Source organism: Neoarius graeffei, chromosome 3 (genome assembly GCF_027579695.1).
Source record: "Neoarius graeffei isolate fNeoGra1 chromosome 3, fNeoGra1.pri, whole genome shotgun sequence".
Classification (NCBI taxonomy): domain Eukaryota; kingdom Metazoa; phylum Chordata; class Actinopteri; order Siluriformes; family Ariidae; genus Neoarius; species Neoarius graeffei.
Window position 1 is genome coordinate 26,701,943 of NC_083571.1, and position 26,846 is coordinate 26,728,788.

At 45.0% G+C, this 26,846-nt stretch overlaps 1 protein-coding gene across 2 annotated transcripts in view; it reads left to right on the top strand.

Annotated features, from left to right (window-relative positions):
• Positions 1 to 26,846, top strand: part of klhl2 (kelch-like family member 2) — a 96,131-nt gene that overhangs the window by 13,333 nt on the left and 55,952 nt on the right. The window contains exons 1-2 of one of the 2 annotated variants that reach the window (XM_060916577.1): positions 19,044 to 19,092; positions 25,933 to 26,058. In XM_060916577.1, coding sequence (XP_060772560.1) covers positions 26,021 to 26,058 — 38 coding nt within the window. In that variant the 5' untranslated portion in view covers positions 19,044 to 19,092; positions 25,933 to 26,020. Of the gene's footprint in view, positions 1 to 19,043; positions 19,093 to 25,932; positions 26,059 to 26,846 lie in introns of those variants that run through there. The other variant, XM_060916576.1, reaches the window with a different exon arrangement.

Genomic DNA, 26,846 nt, shown 5'->3' on the forward strand with positions numbered 1-26,846 from the left:
GACAGAATTGCTTCTAAACACAATTTTGGAGTATAAACTTCAAAAGACGCAAGAAAACGTTGATTGGGAATCTTGTCAGTAGTTGGGCTTCTAAAATTAAACATGTAAACAGCACCTGCACAATAATTAACGCTTTGAAGGCACTACTCCGATCCATTACTCTTTGTCCATGCTTAATCTGGCTTCTGCAGTAAACAAAGGTCGCACGTTTGACGTCAGGGCAGATTTGTTGTCATTTTTTTTGGCGCAGATTGCGACGTTCTAAAACGCAGAACTCCGGTTATCTCTGTCTACACGAAAAGGCATACACGGAGTTTTCAAAAATCTTCACTTTGCCCGGAGTTTTTTTTTTTAAATATTCGTTTTTGATGTGTTTTCATGTGGATGACAGGCCAAAACGTAGAAAAATATCTTCGATTTAGCAGATACCCGGCTACATGTGGACGGGGTCTGAATGGCCTTTCACCCACCGGCGCGGGAGCTTTTGACAGAAGTAGTTCGCGAGTTGTTTTTGTTGACACTTGGGCATTTAAAGATGTCGTCCCGCGGCACGAAGCGGAAGAAAGACTGTCCGGGGCAGAAGATTACTTCCTTTTTTTTTCAATGTTGCCAGACAATTTGTTACAATTTCCCTCTCAGGCCATGTACACACGTAGCCGGGTATTTTTAAAACCGAACATCTCCTCCCCCCCCCCCCCCCCCGTTTATAAAAATGTTTTATCCACACCACCTCATCTTCGAAAAAAATCCCTTCCACACGTAACCGAACATCTGCGTTTTCAATCACATTCATAAGCATTCCAAACCTGTAGATGGCATTATTTCCCCAGATCCTACCCCCTAATCACATCAGTGGAGCAGTAGTTGGGCTTCTAAAATTAAACATGTAAATAGCACCTGCACACACCGTTGGAACTACGGGGGTACTCGGGGGATCCGAGATCCCTTGAAAACATGATTTGGGAAATGTTGGGGGGTCTCTAAAATATTGGCAAAATGATGTTTATTGACATAGCAATCGCGTGTAACGGGAAGCATTTGCATATCCGAAGTGTTGTGTTTACATCAAAGATAAAATAAACCGATATGATATATGATATTCTGCTTTAAGGTAAGATGCATTTAATTATTCGTTTGCTGTGGGTTTGGAATCAGTAGCCTGACCGATTCGTTCATGTTTGTGGTGCCATTTGTTTGTTGACGCGTGTTGAAATGGAAGATTGGTTGTTGACATGATTTCCAGTGATGCTTTGGTGCTGCTGTGGATCAGATGTGTTGAGTAGCCTGACTGTTTTTTTTTTTTTTTCTTGCGTGTGGTATCATTGTTGACGCGAGGTTGTTTTTTTGAACATGCCAATGCGGACAGGATTTCCCCTGATGAGTTATGACTTCAGACGCGATGTGTGTGTGGAGGTGTGGAGTCCGCGTGATATGTGCGTAAGATAGGCTTCTCATGTGTTTGGAGATCCGCGCTTTGAGACGAGCGCAAGCACCACCACCACCACCCCCCCCCAAGGGAAAAAAAGGGACCCCCCGAAAATATCGGCATAGTTCGAACACTGCGTGCACAATAATTAACGCTTTGAAGGCACTACTCCGATCCATTACTCTTTGTCCATGCTTAATCTGGCTTCTGCAGTAAACAAAGGTCGCACGTTTGACGTCAGGGCAGATTTGTTGTCATTTTTTTGGCGCAGATTGTGACGTTCTAAAACGCAAAACTCCGGTTATCTCTGTCTACACGAAAAGGCATACACGGAGTTTTCAAAAATCTTCACGGCTACGTTCACACTGCAGGCTGAAGTGACTCAAATCCGATCTTTTCGCCCGTATGTGACCTGTATCCGATCTTTTATTGACGATATGAACGACACGGATCCGATTTTTTTCAAATCCGACCCAGGCTGTTTGGATATGTGGTCCTAATTCCGATTCCTATCCGCTCTTTTCATATGCGACTTCAGTCTGAACCGCCAGGTCGCATTCATCCGACTTACACGTCATCAACAAGCCACAAACGTCACTATTCTGCGCTGAAGTAGGCGGCGGGTCTCTCAAAAAAAGTTACAACAACATGGCGCATAATCACGGGCACAGATAGAGGGTGGGACTCGTCCCACCCAGATTTAAATTCACCTCGTTCGGTCCCCCCCACTTATACGGAGGAAAAAACGTCTATGCTGTCTTTCTTTGTATAAGGCAAACCTCACGGAAAAATCAAAAGACTAATTACCATTCGGTTTATTGAGGTGCACAGCAGTACATACATAGTTGCAACAACTCACATAAAACAAAACAAATATAGCCAAATGTTTTGAAAACAAAAGATAGACGATTCATGAAAACACCGAGTGGATTCGGGTCAACTTGTCAGATCTCGAAGGATTTCGCAGTGATTTCAGAATCAACATCACTATTTAGAATTAAATTCCTACAACTCATCATTTCTATTACTGTATTTTTCGGACTATAAGTCGCACTTTTTTTCATGGTTCGGCTGGCCATGTGACTTATACTCCGGTGCGACGTATATATGTTTTTTGTTTTTTTGTTTTTTTTTTTCCACTGCGGAATAACTGGAGCTGATGCTGAGTCTGACGACAGCCACGCAGAAGAAGAGGAAACGGCGCTTCGTCTGCCGCTGGAGTTGGCAGAGTTGTTCAGAAGTGACAGCGAGGATGAGGAATTCGATGGATTTGCTGATTTGGAGTGAAATCGTCAGCTTGATAAACTTGATTGACCTGTGTTTTATTATTAATGATAGGCCTATAGTTATTTAAATAAGTTATGTAGTGATTTTAGGCAGTGCTTAATTTGTGAAGTGGGAGGTCCCGGAACGCAGGAGGTGGGTGGGTCCGGCGACTCAAAAAAAAAAAGGCGGGGGATGGTTTACTATAACTTTACGCACATGCGCTTATTGTGTGTGTAAAATAATAATAATAATAATAATAATATCAGACATTATGATCTTAGAAAACGCTTTAGTGACAAACAGTTACAGACAGTAATATGTCGTGATATATTATAAAATATTAATTTTTATTAGTCTATATATTAAATTATATATTACATTTATCTTCTAAAATAACAGACTGTACTCATCACAACCGGTTTATTTCACCATTGGAGATCAGATCACACAAGACATGAGTTAAATTACTCTTTTTAAGGATTTAAGTAGGGGATTTAAAAGCGGTTGTTGTTGTTTTTCACTAGACGGTTGTTTTTACTACCGTACCTGTCTTTGGAGATGATATACCTATAGCCTACTTGGCCTCTGATTTGATGAAATAAAATTCGACAAAAATGAAGAATGACACTCCTCGATGATGACTACAGCTTTAATAACACAGATGAAAGAGCCATGGGGCGATAATAAGCCCTACCGGTAAAAATATTCTAAACGCAAACTGATTAATGCATCAGTAATAGGCTACTAATATTAGTTATAATAATAATATAGGCTATTAGTAATAACGATAGTGATAGTATTAAAGATAGTAGTAGATATTTAAAATAATCAGACGAGGCTACTTACAGGGCAAAGGGCGCGTTATCACTGCTCAGCTGTTCGTTTATTAAATAAACAATGCAGTCGCGCAGTAACCACGCGCCGCTTATCAGATACAATCACAGATTCTATGGATAGAATAACCCTTCAAAAAAGTGCGACTTATAGTTCGGTGTAACGTATATATGTTTTTTACGTCTTCATAATGCATTTTTTGGCTGATGCGACTTAAACTCCGGAGCGACGTATAGTCTGGAAAATACGGTAATTCATTTTTTATACCTTTTTCTTTCTCTTTCAGCTTGTCGCTTTTCTTGTGAAAGATTTCTTCGCCTTTCTCTCGCTGTTTCACCGCTTCTTTCCTTTTCTTCCTCTGTCAAAACTCTCTTCCCGGTTTTGACTTCATCTTTCTCTTCTTGGTTGACTTGTTCGGACATCTTTTTAAAGTTTGTAAAAATGATGATTTTGTTGCGCTGTTTGAGTTGTTCTCGGTGGAAAAACCCGATAAATATGAAATTATCTGTAGACAAAAATAAGTTACGTAGGTGCGCTCACGCTTCTAGTTCCCGCCAAAATCAAACAGCCAGTCAGAATCGTGAGGGGCGGGGACGGACGGACGGACGGACACGGCTGGGATCCCTGTGTGTCCATGAAAAATCAACTCGATGGGTTACCAGATTTTCTTAAGTATGGAGCTCCGCTATAAATAAAAATTATCATGAAAGTAAGAAATGCCGTTACCAACTTGCTCAACTGAGACTGATTTGACTTCATTGATTGTGGGTTGACTCTCATTAAAACAGGACCGGTGTTATAACTTATGCATGCGTTTTCACTGATAAACCGTAAAAGGCTAATTAAATAATCAGATGAACTGAGACGATCACATTCTGAAGCAAATTAAATCATCTTATACCGGTAACTTAAACACACAATACAAGTTCCATGTATTAATCTAAATGCAGCTAAACGACGTGTTTTGTATCCAAATGAGAGTCGGAGCTTACCCGTCTGTGTTCTCGCTCCTTGTGACTGTTTCGAAACAATCTGACTTTCAGTTCTTTGTTCATTCGCTTCTTCCACGTAAGGGTGAGATATTGCTGCTGAGGCGAGCATATCCAGCGGAGAAATCAGACAGCTGCTCCACTCATTCTCCATTTTCTCCATACCGAGTACTCCGCCATTACTGCTCGGCTCGGGCAATTACTAAAACCCGGGACGGGACGTCACCAGTTTTAGCAGCAACCGCAGGGAGGTCAGTGTGAGTGATGTTATTTTTTTCGCGGTGCGGTTTCCATCAAATCCTGCGCTCTGATTGGCTGGCGAGTGGGTCTGTATCCTACGGTACAGACCCCAGTTACGGACCTCCGATGACTCGCTTGTTCACAACAACAACAAACGTAGCATTTTTTTTGTCAACATTTATTTTCGCATTTCTCAGGAGAATAGCATTAATTTTACAGCATGGATAGCGATAACGACAGTGTTCACAGCAAAAGCGAGTTTTACTACCCTGAGGAAGAAGAAATAAAAGAGAACATTTCAGGAGAAAGATAAAAACCTCTAACTGTTCCTAATGCCGAGCAAAAACATGTCTGAATCCTGAATGACTCCTGTTTGTATAAATAGGGGACTACGTAGGCGGCAAAATAGTTTTTTTTTCCTGCCATGGAAGTGCACTTGTATACCAAGGAGGAAGCCATTTGCATTATGGCTGTGAATGAGGATTCAGAATGGCGGCTCGGCTCGGTTTTCCCTTTCAGGTGCTCTCGTTTTCTGTTTAGAATTTGGTAAAGAAAAAAATATATATATTATTTACCAGCTTAAGGTCGGTCCGTATGGTGAAATACCTTGACCTCGGCCAGGAGGGCCTCGCTCAGTACTTTCAAGACCTCGGTCACGGTATTTCATGATGCGGACCTCCCGGCTGGTAAATAACATACGTCGAGTCCGGTTCCGTCCCGGGTTTTAGCAACAACCCTCGGCTCACGCTCCGGGAGAACTGGTGCAACTGAACTTGCTTTCCTTTTCTTGTACTTTTCTTTTACTTTAATTGTTGGTACTGCACCGTCTTTCAATTCGGGGTTATAGCCAACGCTCTTCAAGATATCAGAGGTTTCGTACGAGTGTTCAGTAAAATGTGCAGAGCAGAGGAGAGACCACTTCATAGGAGCCCAATGTGCCCGTGAACAACTCGCAAAACGAGTTGCACCAGCCAGCAACACGTCTATGTGGCATGGCGATAAATTAGCTCAAAATGGAGGATCGGAGTTGCAGTCAGCTCTGTTTTAGTATAGCGGAAATGGTGATGAGACCGATAGACTTCCTGCTGTGACGTCACAGACGTCACGGTCATTCACTCAGACCGCTACCGATATGAATCATTTTAATCGTAAAAATTACTATTGTAGATTTATTGTTACGCTTAAAACTATTCCTGTGCCATTCTTGAGGTCTGAAGGTGTTTATAAACAAAAAGTGAGGCCATGGCTCTGCGTATCTGCTTTAACATTTCTATAGTAACAGCTTGTACAGGACATTCCACATAATTAAATAAGGCTAATAATTATAATAAAAAAACAAGCACGTTGCTGTGTCTTGAAGGGAAAAACATCTACAGTGACCTTTTTAAAAAAAAATTATCAGGAGACATTAAATAAACAGCTTATGGAAGGAGTCTCCAGTGTCAGAGCTTTGTAACAGTTTTTTATGCTTGGGGGGGAAATCTGGTGCGGAAATGAGTGTTTATAGCTGCTATAACTTAGATACTTTTTAAAGTATGACATTTCATTATGGGTGGCACGGTGGTGTAGTGGTTAGCGCTGTCGCCTCACAGCAAGAAGGTCCGGGTTCGAGCCCCGTGGCCGGCGAGGGCCTTTCTGTGTGGAGTTTGCATGTTCTCCCCGTGTCCGCGTGGGTTTCCTCCGGGTGCTCCGGTTTCCCCCACAGTCCAAAGACATGCAGGTTAGGTTAACTGGTGGCTCTAAATTGAGCGTAGGTGTGAATGTGAGTGTGAATGGTTGTCTGTGTCTATGTGTCAGCCCTGTGATGACCTGGCGACTTGTCCAGGGTGTACCCCGCCTTTCGCCCGTAGTCAGCTGGGATAGGCTCCAGCTTGCCTGCGACCCTGTAGAACAGGATAAAGCGGCTAGAGATAATGAGATGAGAATGAGATTTCATTATTTAATTAAATTTTAAAAAGTGTAATCACAGACAATTTGCTGTGACACTCGAGCTGTAGAACACTGCTGTAATAGGATTCAGTTTATTGTTGATTGTTGAACAAGCTGGTATTAGGAAAACCCAGTTTCATTCCTTAAAGGAGAACTGAAGTCATTTTTAAACTTGCTTTATTTTTTAATTAACGTGTTATTCAATTACGTTTTCGGTTTTAGTAACCTTATATCGTGACTCGTATTGGCAACTAATTGCAATTAAATATTATACTTATCGACCTGTTCGGTTTGTAGCCATGTTGAATTTAGTTCGTTTGGTCCACGGCAGGCGTCGCTTATCCGCGCGATCTTCACGAGACTTGTGCGAGACTTCAAAACGTGAAGTGTTGGCGCCGCCATTTTGAAAACTGTTTTCCAAACGAAGTATTGCGCAAAAACGAGTTTAAATGACGATTACTGCCTACTTTTTTCAAACTTTCCTGATTGCTATCAAAACAAACACAACTTCCGGCTTGATTACATCAGCATTCGAAAGAGGGCACGCGCGTCTTTTGACAACGTTGGCAGATGTCGGTCACTTTCCCTGTGTCCAAAATCCCTTGTCTGGTTCCTCTCGAGGTTTCTTCCTCATGTCGTCTGAGGGAGCTTTTCCTTGCCACCGTCGCCACAGGCTTGCTCATGTTTTTAAGTCGTTCAGATTCTGTAAAGCTGCTTTGCGACAACGTTTATTGTTAAAAGCGCGATACAAATATAAACTTAACTTGACTCCCTACTCACTATATAGCGAGGACGCCATTTTGTAGCGCTGTCCGAAACCTTAGTGAGGATTGTTTACACCCTATATAGTGCACTCAAAGTATCCCACAATGCATCACGAAAAGCAGTGTACAACGATGGTCACTAACCAAAGCAGTATATCCCATCATGCATTGCGGTCGCGCTGAAAGAAATCAAAAGTCTCAAATTTGATTTAATAAAAGGCAGCGGCAAAGAAGAAAGTATTCAGCCTTGATTTAAGAGGCCATCCTGGAAAAAAAAAATCCGTTTCCTGTCCACCGGGTGGGCAAAAAAATTCAGTCGGGAGGGAGGGATTTTTTTTTTTAATATATGGATGGATAAGAAATCGCAATGCTGTGTTTGCTTTTTCTTTCAGTACTTTTTTATTACAAAACCAGACACGTTTAATAAAATATGACGGTTTAATCAACTGAAACTTAAGTTAGCATTTTAAATGCTGACTGCAACATTTGCAAAACTTTTACAAAGGTACTTAAAATGTCCGACACACGGACTTTTTGTAGTTCTAAATCGAGCGTTAGGCCTAGTTCGGATGAAATTACACTATTAAAATGATCACTGAATGATTTGTTTTTCTGAATCTTTACTATTTTGTTGTTCGCTAGAATACCATTTTGCGATTTCACACTTAAGCAAATGTTTGAAAACTCCGGATCTCCTTCCTTCCTGGTGGCTGCCGTTTTTTTGTGCCGCACGGCGCATGTGCAGAGCTGATTCAGTTCAGACTGCGCGCGCACTCGGCGGAGGCAGTAGTGTGTCGGAGGGAACAGAAGCAGAGATGACGCTTATTTTGTCTCCGGTAAACCAGTCTTCTCTCGTTCAATTACGTGCTGGCATCAAAAGACACCGTTGGTTGTAAATGAACCCAAACTGAGTGGTTGGAGTGGATTTTCATACACAAATGGAGAAATGTTCGCCGAGTGTGTAATTGTGTCGCCCCACTGCAGACCGTTGTCGTCGTTAATTCATAGCATGCTCAGCTGCGTGAATGTGTCATGCACCGAAAATAAGAGATTTACAAGCCAGGAGCGCCTCGTGATGCAATACGCAAGAAAAGAAAGATGATTTACTGCCATTTTACTTTGTATTTGAGTAAAGTGAATAAATAAATGGTCTGTGGAAAATACATTTAATCCTGGGAACTGCGTGCACAGGAGTTTATTTTGTGTTTACTCCCCCCCCGGCTGGCTACTTATTTGTCATGGCTGGCTAGTATGAGCCTTAGTGGAAAGCCCTGGGAATGCGGAAATGTCAAGTTCGATTTTAGATTTACGAACCCGGAAAAAACGTCGAAAAACCGGCGTAAAAAAAAAAATTTCACGGCACTCACCCGGCCGGTGGAGTTTCACTTCTGGCCATTTTTAATAATGGCCAGAAGTGAAAGATGCAGCTACTTTGTATTGATTAATGTGGGAAATGCGCTCAGTATAATATGGATTTATCACAAAAATACATGCGTTTATTATTTTGAAACCCACCAGCCGGCTGATCTCTGGCACGTTTTAATTGTGCGACAGTAATGACGTAAATACCAGCGCGACGGACTAGTGTTTCTGAAAGTGTTTTTTCATTTTACCAATGAGCTCACGATGTAGTAATTCCCTATATACCGTAGGGAGTAGTGAACGAGTGAGCGATTTCGGACACGGTTTGATAACCGCTGTACGTTTTACTTCCGTCCTATGACGTCTCACACAGGTCTCGGCGAATCTCGTTTACGGCCATTGCTTTGACATATGGACTGATGTATTACAGAGCATATTTCAGACACTCATAACTTGCTATAGCAGTGAGAAAACAGCGGTCAGAAACGCATTCCTATATTTAATAAAATGTGATAAATAGAATTTTAATCATAAAAAATTTGCCTTCAGTTCTCCTTTAACTTCTTTCACGGAAAATCGGCCACCAGTAAACGGATATTGTTTAAGTGCTGGATCTTTCACGGCAAAGAAGTGATTTGCGATATCAGGTGCAGTAATGCTGTAGAGGGATTTTAAAATGCTGTATCGTCTTAGTGGCCGGTTTATTACACACACACACCTACCTTTTAGACACTTTGTAGGTGTACAGTTAGAGATTGCACAGAGTGTCTTAGTCATCTAGCCTTTTCCGGTGCTCGTTTCTAACCACACGAGTGCTGTTGGCTGGAAAAGTTTGATTTTTGAGATCCCTTCCCACTTGTTTAAACTTGCTGTTTGAGATTTTTGACTTGGATTGAGGTCTTGCTTAAGGTCCTAACACTGGCTCTCTGGCAGTTTAAAGTGTATGTAACGCTCTAAGACCGGGGTCACCAAACTTTTTTCTCTGGGGGCCACATTGTCGTTCCTGACTGTGATGGGGGGCCGGGGTCGGCTCAGCTATATAACAGAATTGTATGACCCAGACAAATATGACCACCAGCAGGCCTCATTGTGTAGTAGAGATTACTAGCCTGGCACAGCCATCTCCACTGCTATATCCCCCCACTACTATATCCCCCACTGCTATATCCCACACTGCTATATCCCCCCACTACTATATCCCCCACTGCTATATCCCCACACTGCTATATCCCACACTACTATATCCCCCCACTACTATATCCCCCCACTACTATATCCCACACTACTATATCCCCCCACTACTATATCCCCCCACTACTATATCCCCCACTACTATATCCCCCCACTGCTATATCCCCCCACTACTATATCCCCCACTACTATATCCCCCCACTGCTATATCCCACACTACTATATCCCCCCACTGCTATATCCCCCCACTGCTATATCCCCCCACTGCTATATCCCCCCACTACTATATCCCCCCACTACTATATCCCCCCACTACTATTCCCCCCACTACTTTTCCCCCCACTGCTATATCCCCCCCACTGCTATATCCCCCCCACTGCTATATCCCCCCCACTGCTATATCCCCCACTACTATATCCCCCCACTACTATATACCCCCCACTACTATACCCCCCACTACTATACCCCCCCACTGCTATATCCCCCCACTGCTATATCCCCCCACTGCTATATCCCCCCACTGCTATATCCCCCCACTGCTATATCCCCCCACTGCTATATCCCCCCACTGCTATATCCCCCCACTACTATATCCCCCCACTACTATATCCCCCCACTACTATATCCCCCCACTACTATATCCCCCCACTGCTATATCCCCCACTGCTATATCCCCACACTGCTATATCCCACACTACTATATCCCCCCACTACTATATCCCCCCACTACTATATCCCCCCACTGCTATATCCCCCCACTGCTATATCCCCCCACTACTATATCCCCCCACTACTATATCCCCCACTGCTATATCCCCCCACTACTATATCCCCCACTACTATATCCCCCACTGCTATATCCCCCCACTGCTATATCCCACACTACTATATCCCCACACTACTATATCCCACACTACTATATCCCCCCACTGCTATATCCCCCCACTGCTATATCCCCCCACTACTATATCCCCCCACTACTATTCCCCCCACTACTATTCCCCCCACTACTTTTCCCCCCACTACTATTCCCCCCACTACTATTCCCCCCACTACTTTTCCCCCCACTGCTATATCCCCCCCACTGCTATATCCCCCCCACTGCTATATCCCCCACTACTATATCCCCCCACTACTATATCCCCCCACTACTATATCCCCCCACTACTATATACCCCCCACTACTATACCCCCCACTACTATACCCCCCCCACTGCTATACCCCCCCCACTGCTATACCCCCCCCACTGCTATATCCCCCCACTGCTATATCCCCCCACTGCTATATCCCCCCACTGCTATATCCCCCCACTGCTATATCCCCCCACTGCTATATCCCCCCACTACTATTCCCCCCCCACTACTATATTCCCCCCCCACTACTATATTCCCCCCCACTACTATATTCCCCCCCCACTACTATATCCCCCCCACTACTATTCCCCCCCCACTACTATATCCCCCCACTGCTATATCCCCCCACTGCTATATCCCACACTACTATATCCCCCCACTGCTATATCCCCCCACTGCTATATCCCCCCACTACTATATCCCCCCACTACTATATCCCCCCACTACTATTCCCCCCACTACTATTCCCCCCACTACTTTTCCCCCCACTGCTATATCCCCCCCACTGCTATATCCCCCCCACTGCTATATCCCCCACTACTATATCCCCCCACTACTATATACCCCCCACTACTATACCCCCCACTACTATACCCCCCCACTGCTATACCCCCCCCACTGCTATATCCCCCCACTGCTATATCCCCCCACTGCTATATCCCCCCACTGCTATATCCCCCCACTGCTATATCCCCCCACTGCTATTCCCCCCCCACTACTATATCCCCCCACTACTATATCCCCCCACTACTATATCCCCCCACTGCTATATCCCCCCACTGCTATATCCCCCACTGCTATATCCCCACACTGCTATATCCCACACTACTATATCCCCCCACTACTATATCCCCCCACTACTATATCCCACACTACTATATCCCCCCACTACTATATCCCCCCACTGCTATATCCCCCACTGCTATATCCCCCCACTACTATATCCCCCACTACTATATCCCCCCACTGCTATATCCCCCCACTACTATATCCCACACTACTATATCCCCCCACTACTATATCCCACACTACTATATCCCCCCACTACTATATCCCACACTACTATATCCCCCCACTGCTATATCCCCCCACTGCTATATCCCCCCACTACTATTCCCCCCACTACTTTTCCCCCCACTGCTATATCCCCCCCACTGCTATATCCCCCACTACTATATCCCCCCACTACTATATCCCCCCACTACTATATACCCCCCACTACTATACCCCCCACTACTATACCCCCCACTGCTATACCCCCCCCACTGCTATACCCCCCCCACTGCTATACCCCCCCCACTGCTATATCCCCCCACTGCTATATCCCCCCACTGCTATATCCCCCCACTGCTATATCCCCCCACTGCTATATCCCCCCACTGCTATATCCCCCCACTGCTATATCCCCCCACTACTATTCCCCCCCCACTACTATTCCCCCCCCACTACTATTCCCCCCCCACTACTATTCCCCCCCCACTACTATTCCCCCCCCACTACTATATCCCCCCCACTACTATTCCCCCCCCACTACTATATTCCCCCCCCACTACTATATTCCCCCCCCACTACTATATTCCCCCCCCACTGCTATACCCCCCACTACTATACCCCCCACTGCTATACCCCCCACTACTATACCCCCCACTACTATACCCCCCACTACTATACCCCCCACTACTATATCCCCCCACTGCTATATCCCCCCCACTGCTATATCCCCCCCACTGCTATATCCCCCCACTGCTATATCCCCCCACTGCTATATCCCCCCACTACTATTCCCCCCCCACTACTATATTCCCCCCCCACTACTATATTCCCCCCCCACTACTATATTCCCCCCCCACTACTATATCCCCCCCACTACTATTCCCCCCCCACTACTATATCCCCCCCCACTACTATATCCCCCCCACTGCTATACCCCCCACTACTATACCCCCCACTACTATATCCCCCCCACTGCTATATCCCCCCCTCTGCTATATCCCCCCCACTGCTATATCCCCCCCACTGCTATATCCCCCCCACTGCTATATCCCCCCCACTGCTATATCCCCCCCACTACTATATCCCCCACTGCTATATCCCCCACTGCTATATCCCCCACTGCTATATCCCCCCACTACTATATCCCCCCACTACTATATCCCCCCACTACTATATCCCCCACTGCTATATCCCCACACTGCTATATCCCACACTACTATATCCCCCCACTACTATATCCCCCCACTACTATATCCCACACTACTATATCCCCCCACTACTATATCCCCCCACTACTATATCCCCCACTACTATATCCCCCCACTGCTATATCCCCCCACTACTATATCCCCCACTACTATATCCCCCCACTGCTATATCCCCCCACTGCTATATCCCACACTACTATATCCCCCCACTGCTATATCCCCCCACTGCTATATCCCCCCACTACTATATCCCCCCACTACTATATCCCCCCACTACTATTCCCCCCACTACTATTCCCCCCACTACTTTTCCCCCCACTGCTATATCCCCCCCACTGCTATATCCCCCCCACTGCTATATCCCCCACTACTATATCCCCCCACTACTATATACCCCCCACTACTATACCCCCCACTACTATACCCCCCCACTGCTATACCCCCCCCACTGCTATATCCCCCCACTGCTATATCCCCCCACTGCTATATCCCCCCACTGCTATATCCCCCCACTGCTATATCCCCCCACTGCTATATCCCCCCACTGCTATATCCCCCCACTGCTATATCCCCCCACTACTATTCCCCCCCCACTACTATATCCCCCCACTACTATATCCCCCCACTACTATATCCCCCCACTACTATATCCCCCCACTACTATATCCCCCCACTGCTATATCCCCCACTGCTATATCCCCACACTGCTATATCCCACACTACTATATCCCCCCACTACTATATCCCCCCACTACTATATCCCACACTACTATATCCCCCCACTGCTATATCCCCCCACTGCTATATCCCCCCACTACTATATCCCCCCACTGCTATATCCCCCACTGCTATATCCCCCCACTACTATATCCCCCACTACTATATCCCCCCACTGCTATATCCCCCCACTACTATATCCCACACTACTATATCCCCCCACTACTATATCCCACACTACTATATCCCCCCACTACTATATCCCACACTACTATATCCCCCCACTGCTATATCCCCCCACTGCTATATCCCCCCACTACTATTCCCCCCACTACTTTTCCCCCCACTGCTATATCCCCCCCACTACTATATCCCCCCACTACTATATCCCCCCACTACTATATACCCCCCACTACTATACCCCCCACTACTATACCCCCCACTGCTATACCCCCCCCACTGCTATACCCCCCCCACTGCTATACCCCCCCCACTGCTATACCCCCCCCACTGCTATACCCCCCCCACTGCTATATCCCCCCACTGCTATATCCCCCCACTGCTATATCCCCCCACTGCTATATCCCCCCACTGCTATATCCCCCCACTGCTATATCCCCCCACTACTATTCCCCCCCCACTACTATTCCCCCCCCACTACTATTCCCCCCCCACTACTATTCCCCCCCCACTACTATATCCCCCCCACTACTATTCCCCCCCCACTACTATATTCCCCCCCCACTACTATATTCCCCCCCCACTACTATATCCCCCCCACTGCTATACCCCCCACTACTATACCCCCCACTACTATACCCCCCACTACTATACCCCCCACTGCTATATCCCCCCCACTGCTATATCCCCCCCACTGCTATATCCCCCCCACTGCTATATCCCCCCACTGCTATCCCCCCCACTGCTATATCCCCCCCACTGCTATATCCCCCCACTGCTATATCCCCCCACTGCTATATCCCCCCACTGCTATATCCCCCCACTGCTATATCCCCCCACTGCTATATCCCCCCACTACTATATCCCCCCACTACTATATCCCCCCACTACTATATCCCCCCACTACTATATCCCCCCACTACTATATCCCCCCACTGCTATATCCCCCCACTGCTATATCCCCCACTGCTATATCCCCACACTGCTATATCCCACACTACTATATCCCCCCACTACTATATCCCCCCACTACTATATCCCACACTACTATATCCCCCCACTGCTATATCCCCCCACTGCTATATCCCCCCACTACTATATCCCCCCACTGCTATATCCCCCACTACTATATCCCCCCACTGCTATATCCCCCCACTACTATATCCCACACTACTATATCCCCCCACTACTATATCCCACACTACTATATCCCCCCACTACTATATCCCACACTACTATATCCCCCCACTGCTATATCCCCCCACTGCTATATCCCCCCACTACTATTCCCCCCACTACTTTTCCCCCCACTGCTATATCCCCCCCACTGCTATATCCCCCACTACTATATCCCCCCACTACTATATCCCCCCACTACTATATACCCCCCACTACTATACCCCCCACTACTATACCCCCCACTGCTATACCCCCCCCACTGCTATACCCCCCCCACTGCTATACCCCCCCCACTGCTATACCCCCCCCACTGCTATATCCCCCCACTGCTATATCCCCCCACTGCTATATCCCCCCACTGCTATATCCCCCCACTGCTATATCCCCCCACTGCTATATCCCCCCACTACTATTCCCCCCCCACTACTATTCCCCCCCCACTACTATTCCCCCCCCACTACTATTCCCCCCCCACTACTATTCCCCCCCCACTACTATTCCCCCCCCACTACTATATCCCCCCCACTACTATTCCCCCCCCCCACTACTATATTCCCCCCCCACTACTATATCCCCCCCCACTACTATATCCCCCCCCACTGCTATACCCCCCACTGCTATACCCCCCACTACTATACCCCCCACTACTATATCCCCCCCACTGCTATATCCCCCCCACTGCTATATCCCCCCCACTGCTATATCCCCCCCACTGCTATATCCCCCCACTGCTATCCCCCCCACTGCTATATCCCCCCCACTGCTATATCCCCCCCACTGCTATATCCCCCCCACTACTATATCCCCCCACTGCTATATCCCCCCACTGCTATACCCCCCACTGCTATACCCCCCACTGCTATATCAACACTTGATTCCTGGCACATATTTGTTTATCTTTACTAGTGGTTTGCAAAAGTAGTAATCGAGTCTTCACACTTTGTTTTAATTTGAAATACCACAGATATTCCATTTATTTATTTTCTAATAAAAATAACATCAAAGCTGTCAAGGTAAGAAACATCTGCCTAGTTGAGGTGATTGACACTGGCAAAGGTGAGTGGAAAATTATAAATTGTAGGTAGGCCTGTTGATATTATTAATAATATTAATAATTGTATGCAGCACTTAATAAAGGTCAAATAGATAGGCCTATAAAATAAATGCATTTTAAAAAACAGTGAAATTATAATATGATGAGCAATAGATCACAGCAGCTGTGCTGTGTCCTGCACGTCATTGCTCTCATCCATGGCCGAAGCAAAAAACTCGAATTCTGACGCTTTCTCATTCAGCTGGTCATACACGTTGTCCCCCAAATCTTCGGTTCGCCTGGTCATAGTAGGTGCGGAGAGACTCACCGCGTTGAGCGCATCCTTGTCGGGGGACACCTCCTCGGCCACAGCAAGCATGCATACTTTAACAAAGTCCCCATCAGTAAACGGCTTTCCATGGGTAGCTAGTAGGTGAGCTACCTTATAGCCAGGGGCGTCACTAGGCCTTTTTTACTGGGGCACGTGCCCCAGTAAAACTCATCTGTGCCCCAGTAAGAAAATGTTGAAAGATTTTCGTAACAAACTAGTTTCTTTGGCAGATCATTTATCTACTGTAAGTTGTAGGACAGAGTGTGTTTCAAACTTCTATCGCCTCTTCTTTCTAACTAATTTTCTGATTGGTCTGGGAGATTCTCACTGTAAACACAGCGTGCGTGCGGCGTGCCATGAGTCCATTTAGCCTACTGGAGAGATGAGTCTACTCTTTGGATGAGTCAGAGTACGGGCTCTGGATGAGTTAAGGTAGCATATACTTGTCAACCCCTCACAGCTCTCACCTGTACTCCCTGGTAAAGAAATCCATAATTTCCATACCAAATCCATAGTAATATTTCATGCATAATAAAAATGTATCAGATCTTACCTAATATATGCACTGGTTTATTTCTGTACATCCATATGTACTGTTAACACTCAATTAAACAACAGTCAGTGCTACTTCTGATTTTAAGATAGTGTCAGATAGATTCTGTCCATTCGGGAAGAAAGCGACCTCCAGTTTTAGATGTTTTGAGTTTTTTCTTCGGTGGTGCCGACATCTTGACCTCTTGACCTGTCTATTGTTACGCTACATGTGCTGTTATTTCCTGCTCAGTGTACAGGAAAATCACAATTGCGCATGCTCAGACATTCGGAATGGCTTGTTGGTACTAGCGGAAGTACCGGTTGAGTAATTCTAAATGTAGAAAATGGCGGCTCCCATGCATTTTCGTATTTCATGACAATTTTTTTGATGGTAATAAATCAAAATAATTTTAAGGTGAAAATGTAGAAAAATCCGTAGTTGAATTGAGGTATTTCACCCACGTGACCAAGTCATGTGATGCTGCCATTTTGGACGGCATGGCTCGAATCAGTTTGAATGCGAGGAAGGCGACAAACGAAAAACATAAAAGAAAAAGGAGCGAGATGCAGAAAACACCTTCACTATCCAGCGACGTAGGGCATTTACAGGGCGAGCAGAGGGAGAGGTATTTGCAAAAATTGAGGTTAGCAGGCTTAGAGAACGACGTTTACCTGCTTCCACCAGGATTGCTCACTGACGTACGGAAGTACACGAAGCCCTCGTCTTTACCTGACTTCGGCTCACATGATCTGTATACCTATGTCGTTAAAAACCCATCGCCATACACAGGTATTGATCTGAAAGCGTATAAGAGTTTGGATGCCTAAAAATATTTTGTGTCAGGCTGGGTAACATGCCTACATCAGCGGGTCGTCCCTGGAGCCGGTGGTCGCCATCTTATTACAGCTAAGGTTTGTTCACATTTTCATTTACTTTCGGTCCTCAGGATAAACAAAATGTTATTAAATGTCACTGAAATAACTTCTTAGTCTGTTGAGACATGGCCCGTTATAAATTTGCTGTTACCAGGCAATGACCAAGAACTGTATTATTAGGGTCGGTGTAGTTGTAGCAGTGTACTAGCAGCTAGCTGTTAGCACTAGCTAATGTCAACAACAGTAGCTGGTATGTTACTGTAGCAATGTTTACGTTCAGTCATTTGGATGACTGTTAAAACCTTTCAGTCTCAAGTTTTTCCTTTACTGGATTTACTAGTTTACTGAGCTAGCGCGCTCGGGCAAGCTGGGAGCTAGCATGCGCTAGCCTGCCGGCGGCCGGCGCGCGCTAGCTCCCCGGCGGCCAGCGCGCGCTAGCTCCCCGGCGGCCGGCGCGCGCTAGCTCAGTAAACTAGTAAATCCAGTAAAGGAAAAACTTGAGACTGAAAGGTTTTAACAGTCATCCAAATGACTGAACGTAAACATTGCTACAGTAACATACTAGCAACTGTTGTTGACATTAGCTAGCTTGACGTTCAAAATGGCGGACACCGGGGCGTCACGTGACCCTGTGACGTCAGGTGAAATACCTCAATACCACTACGCCCGTACCATTTTTAAAATGCCAAAATCCGTAGGGAATACAGGAAATCCGTAGGGGTTGACATGTATGTAGCGTGAAGTTTTTGCAACAAAACTAAGCAAACCATATTCTAACAAACCCATTAAACTACATCGAATTAAACGATATTAAATTACTTTTCCAGATGGATATCAGAAAATTCTTCTCACGAAGCAGAGACAGGGGCAGGGAAACAGTGACAGATGAGGAGGAGGGTGAGAGAGGTAAGATTAAGGTTGTAGGCTATGTGCTAGTCAGTCATAACTAACCAGCTAAGTTCGTGAATCATGAGAGTTGAGGTTGCATAATAGAAAACTTGAATCAAATACATAACAAAATTAGTTAGGTTATTCAGCTGTTTAGCTGTTCCATGAAATGTTTGGCAGGTTTACTGCATATGAAAGACAATAGAGTATGTTTAAATAAACATCTTAATGCATTCTTGAACAGACTCTCCCTTTTTAACTTTACCAGTAGATGTATATCAGGAACGTTAAGGTGCATTGTGCGGGGGGCATTTTGTGTGTGTGTCGGGGGGAGTGCCCCAGTAAAGCTTAATTCCTAGTGACGCCCCTGCTTATAGCTAGCTCGGACAGCAGCCTGGTTGATCTGGGTTTGGCGAAGGAATACATTCTGTTGTGCAGCCAGTCGGCATTTCATCCTCCGAATCCTGTCTTCTCTTGTTTGCCCTCGCAAACTAGCATACTCTTTGTGGCGGGTTTCGTAGTGACGACGCAGATTATATTCTTTGAAAACCGGCACACTTTCTTTACATACAAGACAAACTGCACGGTCCTTACACTGAACGAAAACATAATCGGTGGTCCGCTGTTCTTTAAAAACTCTGCACTCTCTGTCAGCTTTTCGCTGACCGCTCACCATTTTGCTGTCCTGAACACTGACAGTTCTCTGCGCGTGCGCTGCCTGTCACTGCTTGATCGCGAGCATATGATGAAAATTCGGAAAATATGAATAGTTCATTTTATAACTAAATATCAATTTTAATTGATAAAATCAACAAAATACAAGATGCAGACATGTTATTATTTGCCAAAAAGCAATTTAAAAAAATAGGCCATGACCACTTTTGGGGATTGCCTCATAGGGCCGGTTCAAGTGATGGGGGGCAGAGGGGCTGGGGGGCCGGTCAAAGGGGGGTGGCGGGCTGGATCTGGCCCGCGGGCCGTAGTTTGGTGACCCCTGCTCTAAGTTGAATATATATCATTAGTAAGGACCAAAATGAATTAATAAAGCGGGGGGAGGAATCATATTAATTATTTTATTATCAAGCACAAAACTATCGATAAATCGTGGATCCTGGAAAAAGGCAGCATTGCCCTACAGGGCTAATCTTGCATGATGTCACACGTGGAACCCTGGTTATCTGGGTCGTTTCGGTTCATCTGAGTCCGTGCTTGCTTACTCGCCAAAATTGGATATTGTTTGAATCTTACAAATATAACGATGTGAAAACGCTGTGTTGTGTTTGGATGTTCAAATCCATATACAACAGGACATTCAGTTCACGAGAAACGACACTAATTTAAAGCGACAGTGGGTGAGGTTTGTGGAAACAAAGCGGGCAGATTTTGTCGCCTACTACTAATAAATCTGATTCATCAAGTGTTCACCACCACCAGAACGACCACATGGGAATTACTGGAGCAAAAAGAAACCCATTGATTTAATAAATGACATTTGTTCATCGATTTCCCCCCCCCCCCCCCCCCCCGATTATCACCCGTGTCATGTTTCCTTTCGGTAATTCCACTGAATAAGTGTACATTTTTTAAAGATTTCTGCATTTATTGAGGTACATGTAAATATTTTCCCCGTATTTTGCAGCTTGGAATAAAAATCCACAAACCAATCCGTGTTTGATTCTCTCTGGCTGGTGGTGCACTATCGGCGCTGAGCGGGACTGTCGTGAACTGGCATCTGTTTCTCGTCTTGGGGGCTCGAAAAGAGAACCGTTTACTCAGGAATATCCTTGATAATCTTCTGCCCGGGGCGGCACAGTGCTGTAGTGGTTAGCGCTGTCGCCTCACAGCAAGAAGGTCCGGGTTCGAGCCCCGTGGCCGGCGAGGGCCTTTCTGTGTGGAGTTTGCATGTTCTCCCCGTGTCCGCGTGGGTTTCCTCCGGGTGCTCCGGTTTCCCCCACAGTCCAAAGACATGCAGGTTAGGTTAACTGGTGACTCTAAATTGAGCGTAGGTGTGAATGTGAGTGTGAATGGTTGTCTGTGTCTATGTGTCAGCCCTGTGATGACCTGGCGACTTGTCCAGGGTGTACCCCGCCTTTCGCCCGTAGTCAGCTGGGATAGGCTCCAGCTTGCCTGCGACCCTGTCGAACAGGATCCTTTTGGATCAGCTACGGTTCGAAAACGCATAACGATTGTTGCTTTGTACAAGGAAAAAAAGTGGGGTTTAAGGACGTTAAAGGCACTTTAACCGATCACCATCTGATCACTCACAGTGGTCTCAAAGGCACGGATTGTAAAAGAGAGTTGTCTCCAAGTTCTTTTTGTCCATTAAGATTTCCACAAACAGAAGTTTGGACCGATTCCCTGAAATCGAATCCTTTCTTTGAAGACGTTTCGCCTCTCGTCCGAAAGGCATCCTCAGTTCTGTCTGACTAATAGGGAGTATCAGGTATTTATCCTCTCATGGATCATCATAGAATCCGAATCAGAATGCTGATGGCTGCATTGTAGGTGGCTGATAGATGTCATAGACACCCACCTCTGTTCAGTGATGGTCGTTCCAGGTTGACAAAAATGAACGATCCTCTCTGGCTAAGCCCATGTTTACATTAGACCGTATCAGCGGATCATCAGATTAACGTTTTTAAAACGATTAGCGTGCACACAGCAACACCAATACACGATTTGCGTGCACACAGCAATACCAATACACGGATACGCTCGGCTCCGCAGGCATCCTGCGCTCCAAATCACTCCGCCCTGAACAGCGAGTGCCCTCTGGAGGGTGCGCACTCCGGCCCTGCGCAGCTCACAGAGCGCGCGAGTGGAGCGCACGAGCAGTGATTCGGGACTGAGCCGCTGTGTGTGTGATCCCAGCGCATATCACTTACCACTTGCAAGTGGAAGGATGGCAAGCCTAAAGACAATCATAACTACACAATGGGCAGTATTTGCATCAGTATTTGCAATATTTTCATACTTTTATACTCTTTAATGAAAGGTGATACAAGGCGGAAGTCCGCGCCGTTTTTCAGCAGTCGCGTCACATGACCAACGCCAGCGAATCAGGAAGGTGGATGTCACAGTGACGTTGTCCAATGAGACGCCAGCTAGAGTTCAGCACAGCGTATCTGCGTATTCTGAATGTTTACACAGCACCGGAGCTGACACGATCTGGATTGAATACGTGGACCCTGGCGGATTCCCGTTTCCAGGCGGTTTAATGTAAACGGACAGTGCATCCACGAAGAAAATGAGACAGATACGGTCTAATGTAAACGTAGCCTAAGATGTTTGCCAGTTTTCTGGAAGTCCTCTCATACTCCCGCACCAGTCGAAGGGATCTCATCCCAAAGTGCGTACAAACATATCTGTGAAGATACTCAGTCATCCAGGTACATAGTAATCTGTGGTTGGTAGAAAAGAGCAACTGGACTTGCTTGAAAAGTCTTGAAGACGTTTCGCCTCTCGTCCGAAAGGCAATACTCCCTATCGGACAGACAGAACTGAGGAAGCCTTTCGGACGAGAGGCGAAACGTCTTCAAGACTTTTCAAGCAAGTCCAGTTGCTCTTTTCTACCAACCACAGTTTACTATGTACCTGGACGACTGAGTATCTTCACAGATACGAATCCTTTCTTTCCATCCACATGAACTAGGTGCTAGTTCTGAGCTGGTGTTGGTCTCGGTTCCCAGTTGGTTCAACTTGCAAACCTTCTAAGAACTGGTTTGCTTTACCACGAGCGAGAGAGCCACCACAGAGCCACGTCATACAACGCTGTACACGTCTCTGCTTTAACGCTAGCATTAGGTACAGCGACAACAATGGTGGTCTGCATCTGCTCTTTTTTTTTTTTTTTTTTTTTCCTCCCCTCTTTGGATTAGTAAAACTAGACACAACACCTTTTAAAAATGTTTTTTTCCTTTAAAGGGGTACCAAATATAATATACACAGTTGCTGATGTGACAAAGTAACATATTCTTAAGTATTCTATCAAATTTATGTACTAGAAAACAACGAAATATCTTGGTAATTGTAAATATAATACTTTATACGCTAAACCGTACAAGAGTCGCCATTTTTAAAAGACCGTGACGTCAGCGCTACCCACTGCACTAGCGGAACTCTCCGAAATAGAGGAGAGAAGCGTGTAATCATGGCGTCGGGCGCATCAAGTGAAAGCGACAGCTCTGTCGAATCATACGAAGAGATCCCGCAAGACACACTGCAAGCAGGTTATGGCTTAGAAGGGTACCAGTTTGAACCTAGGAGAGGTACTATGTAGTGGAAGTTCATTATGTCTAACTATTAAAGCTGTTTTAAGTTCGTTTCTTAAGACAAGGATTTTTTAAGATGTTACCTTGTTGACAGTTTCGGCGAGAATCTTCCGCCGCCTTCAAAACAGTCACCAGATGTCGAGTGGTGACGTGCCTTATCAGCTGATGTTACGCTACGGAGGCGTGAACATCCCGCCCAATTTGACAGGTAGTTCACGCAGGGCTCGAAATTAACTTTTTTTCTTTGTGTCCCCCAGTGGTCCCGAATTCTGTGTTGTATTGTCCCGAATGGAAGCAATAGTGTCCCCATTTTTTTCCTCTCTGAAATAACCAGTGGTTAATATTATCATATGAAGTTACTATTATATTTGGGCAATTCCATGTAAATGTCAACCTCACCATGCAAAAATAAAGCAACATGTAATCCATCAAAACCACTCCCAGAGATCTCACCTAGGCCTGTATTTTACAGATGTGAATAAGTTGAACCAATTTGTAACCAACCTAATATGTCACTGTCAGTCTTTCTTTCTTATAATGTAAACCCCAAGCTAAAATCAACTTTGATCATGTACAATTCTATATTATTGCCACAAGCCACAGAAATGTATGCTAAAATCCACAAAACAGCAAAACAATAGACATCCTAAATATTATTTAAGAACTTTGATAGTTTTAGCTGATATTTAGAGAGTTTTTCAAAGGGTTATGGTGGTTAAATTGCTGATTTTCTAAACATATGCCATGTCTATTTCAGACGCGTCACATCCATAACGGAATTTCGTCACATCCATAACGCTGACTTTTCCTTCCGAAACTCTGCATGAAATACAAAATATTTTAAACAAAGATTTTTTAATATTCACCTTGGACCCCTCTATCAAATGGATATCTCCATTTCGACATTAGGTTTACAATTTCATAGAGTTTGATAAAAATGTACAGTCACCCAAGAAAAGTGATACTTTTTCTGTCACATCCATAACGCATCTTTTATTGGCATTTTCTGGCATGCCCTAGATGTACTATGGGAATTGTTCTTGTTCTATCACTTCTCCAGTATGGTACAGCCTTAAAATATGCAACACCTGTTTAAATACTGGGAGACAATAAAACATGCACTGGGTCATTTGTTGCCATTTTGAGTTCAAGTGTCACGTCCATAACGCTGGAATTGCTCATTTGTAACTATGCGATTTTGAACCCTTTATATCATTTTTACAATAAGTCACAAGACACAAGCGACACATGTCCAATACATCATCTACTTCAAAGTTACAGTTATTGCATTTTCAGTTTATTAAACTTTGGCGATCTCACTGTATGAATAGATACCCGTTTATTTAAAGGGGCCAACTAGCTCATTCAGAAAATGTTTCAACTCCCTACATCTGCAGTACACTTTAGTTGAAAATAAGACCCCTTTTATGTTCATTTCATCTACTTATACCTTGAATATCTGTTGGCACTTATAAGGCCAACTTATCATTTTCACCATTACCATTATCCAGTTTTATGAACTTTCCGTTATCCATTACCGTTATCCATTTTTATGAACTTTCGCTGCCGGGTGCAAATGTTAGCAACATCAGCATAGTGGCAGGTCCGAGCCTAGTTGTGCTGCTGACTGACTAAACTTTCTGAACTAGAAAGACACCAAGAAAACTCACTTATTCTGTTGAACGGTATCTTCCGTCAATATCATCCACATCATTCCTGTTGTATTTTATAACGTGTCTAACAGTGTTCATTAAGTTCATTCAGTTGCTAGCGTTGCCTGCAGACCAGGCGATGACACTTTGGATCCTGAAGGTCCCGGAGACGTTATGTCTGGGCTTTCAGTTTCTTCCCCGCGGTCGGTCCGCTTCAACCACTTAAGCGTTTTTGTTCTGGCAAGAGTCGGCGCAGCGTGTGCGGTAGCAATTCCATTCCGAGTCCATATAATGCGGACTCCGGCTGAAGATTCTAGAACAGAATGCGCTGCTCTGTAGCCTACGGATGCAGGTGCATCGAAAGTGTAGCTACTATGTATTTTTCGCTGTTAACGTTTTAAAATTCAAATTGACAAATTAGGTGAATGTCTACGTATGTGTTACGGCTTTGTAAATAATATTAATGTAGAACTTTTTTTCTAGATCTATTTTTTCCATTGTCCCAGATATGATAATTTTGTGTCCCGATGACGTTTTTTACGGTCCCCGGGACGTCGGGACACCGTTAGTTTCGAGCGCTGGTTGCGGGCACAGAAATTGTGTGTACGCGAATCGTTTTAAAAACGTTAATCTGATGATCCGCTGATTCGAAATAATGTAAACAGGGCCTTAGTGTCAGGATCCAGTCCTTTCTTCCTCACTGTAACAAGTGATTTAATTGGACACGACGGACTCTTTTAGTCAGTTATTTTATTTTTGATCCTTTTTTTTTTGTGTGTAAAATATTTGTCACTGAAATGTTACAAAAGCAAAACCTCGGTGGAATTCAAAATTGTGATTTGTATTAATATTAGTATCGTATCATAACGTATCGTGATGTGATTTTTTTTTTTTTCAAAAATAATCCTTCCCTAATCTTTCTTTCTTTCTTTCAGATGCACGAAGCTTTGCCATCATAAAGCTGTGGAGCTGAAGGATGACGTGTGTGAGAAGCAGAGCGCGGTCACTATTAACCCTCGGCACATGAAGAAGGCTTTCAGGATCATGAACGAGTTGCGCAGGTACGTTAGCGTAATCAGCATTAGTCCAGGTTTCAGAACGGACGAGTCAGTGAGGCGTTTAAACGATGAGTTAGTGTGAAGAAAGATCTCCGAAGCCCTGGATTTAGTGAAAATAGAGCAGTGATTTTAAATAAAAATTCAGGATTTCATTATACGTGTTTAATGTTAGTTATAAAGATTAATGTACGAGTCGCGTATTGTGGCGGCGATTTCCCTGAATTATTCGAAAACTCCGTTCCATGACGTTGTAATACAGTGCAATGCAATAATGAGTACACCCCCCCTGAAAAACGACATTTTTCAGGGTATTAAAATGAACACAAACAATATGTCCCAAACAGTTCCTTGATGTTTATTGCACTATGTTCTTACATTATAACTCAAGCAGAAAGGTGAAAAGATGCCTTAAATTACATATTTTTCTGTTTCCGTGAAAGTGGGGTGGAGCAAAAGTGAGTACACCCCACAACAAACTCAATTACATCCAGTACATTTAGTACTTTGTATGGCCTCCATTATTTGCAATGACAGCCCCGAGTCTCCTTGGCATGGAGTGCACAAGTTGACAACATTTGGCTACATCAATCTTTTTCCATTCTTCAAGGATGACATCTTTCAGAGCCTGGATGTTGGATGGAGAGTGATGCTCAACCTGCCTCTTCAGTATTCCCCAAAGATGCTCTATAGCTTGGGTGGCCAACCCGCGGCTCGCGAGCCGCATGCGGCTCTTTGCCCGGTGTCATGCGGCTCTTGCGTTCATATCGAAGTTTGTGTTTGTGTTTTTTTTT